Here is a 1,624-nt window from a genome sequence, read left to right on the forward strand (position 1 = left end):
CATACCTATGGAACTCCCTTCCAGATAATTTCAGGGTTGTTCAGACTGTTGGAGCTTTTAAAGCAGGCCTCAAGACTCATGTCTATCAGCTAGCCTACCATTCCTCCTCGACTTGAATTGTTCCTTTCATTATATGGTTAGATATTACTATGATTTTTTTTATGTTCTATTTTCAGTTTTATATTATGCACTTTGAGATTATTACTGTATGATGAAAAGTGCTTTTCAAATGTAATAAATTATCATAATTATTATTGAACAAGTCCGAGTCCAAGTGTGAGTCATCACTGGTCGAGTCTTGACTCTAGTCACGAGCATCAAAATCGGGACTGGACTAGTATTAGTACTGGACTGGAGTACTACAATGCTTCCCTGGGATAAATGGTTGCCGCTTGAAGTTAATGTACTTTACGGGTGGGAGCACGGCACCAGAGATGGACAGGGACGTCTTCACTACCTGTTGAAGGTCCTTGTGGTCGAGTGGAGCAGTTTCCCTACCAGGTTGTGATGCAGCCGGTCAAGATGCTCTCAATGGTGCAGCAGTAGAAGTTGGAGAGTATCCGGGGGACATGCCAAGTTTCTGCATCTGCCTTTGGAAGTAGAGGAGCTGTTGCTCCTCCTTGACCAAGTGATGGTGTTGTGTGTTCATGTCAGGTTCTCTGTGATTTGGACGCAGAGGAACTTGAAGTCACTGACTCTCTCCACAGCAGTCCCATCGATGTGGATTGGGCATATCCTTCTCCCTGCTTCCTGAAGTTGACAATCACCTCTTTCTTTTTGCTGATATTGAAGGATAGGTTGTTGTCCTGGAAACGCACTGCTAGGTCTCTTTCCTCTTCCCTTGTCTCATCACTGTTGTTGATCAGGCCTACAACCGTGGTGTCATCTGAAAACTTGGTGATGGAGTTGGTGTCGTGTCTGGCCCTGTGTTAAGAGTCAGTGTAGTGGAGGTATTTTTGAGAATCAGTGTAGTGGAGGAGTTGTTGCCAATCCTCAGCTGTTGTAGCCTGTGGTCTGCCTGTCAGGAAGTCCAGTATCCAGTTGCAAAGGACGGAGTCGAGACCCAGGGGCCCAAGCTTGGAGGGAACAATGCTATTGAATGCTGAACTATAGTTAATGAACAGCATTCTCACATAGGTGTTCCTCTTGTCCAGGTGTGATAGAGCTGTATGGATTGCAATGGAGATGGCATCTTGAGTGGATCTGTTGGAGTGTTAAGCAAATTGGAGTGGGTCTAGTGTGTCTGGCATGCTGGCCTTGATGTGTGCCAGCCTTTCAAAGGACTATGATGACAGGGGTAAGTGCAACGGGGTGAGTCATTTAGGCACGTCAGCTTGGTTTTCTTGGGCATTGGAATGATTGTGGTCTTCTAATTGTTTCTATAGAGACGACCAATTAAGTGATGGTCGGCCATGAATGTTTTTTGGCCAAATGTCTGTGTTAAGCGTTGACCTAGATTATACATATCAAATTCGGGAATGATGGCCACCATTCGCGACCAACTACCAGCAACTGTGTGGAAACAAGGAACAGAGATTTTGACCAATTAATCCTGTGTGTCACCAAGGTATCACACCCACAGTATCTGGAATGAAATAGCCATATCAGGATTAATAACTATCAG

The 1,624-nt window shown here is 44.8% G+C and overlaps 1 protein-coding gene across 1 annotated transcript in view; it reads right to left on the reverse strand.

The window, feature by feature from the left end:
- Window positions 1-1,502: 1,502 nt before the first annotated feature.
- Window positions 1,503-1,624, reverse strand: part of LOC135555211 (long-chain fatty acid transport protein 1-like) — a 3,596-nt gene continuing 3,474 nt past the window's right edge. Inside the window, exon 5 of the mRNA XM_064987539.1 lies at window positions 1,503-1,512. Within this exon, the coding sequence (XP_064843611.1) occupies window positions 1,503-1,512 (10 nt within the window). The remainder of the gene's footprint in view (window positions 1,513-1,624) is intronic.

Source organism: Oncorhynchus masou, chromosome 15 (assembly GCF_036934945.1).
Source record: "Oncorhynchus masou masou isolate Uvic2021 chromosome 15, UVic_Omas_1.1, whole genome shotgun sequence".
Classification (NCBI taxonomy): domain Eukaryota; kingdom Metazoa; phylum Chordata; class Actinopteri; order Salmoniformes; family Salmonidae; genus Oncorhynchus; species Oncorhynchus masou.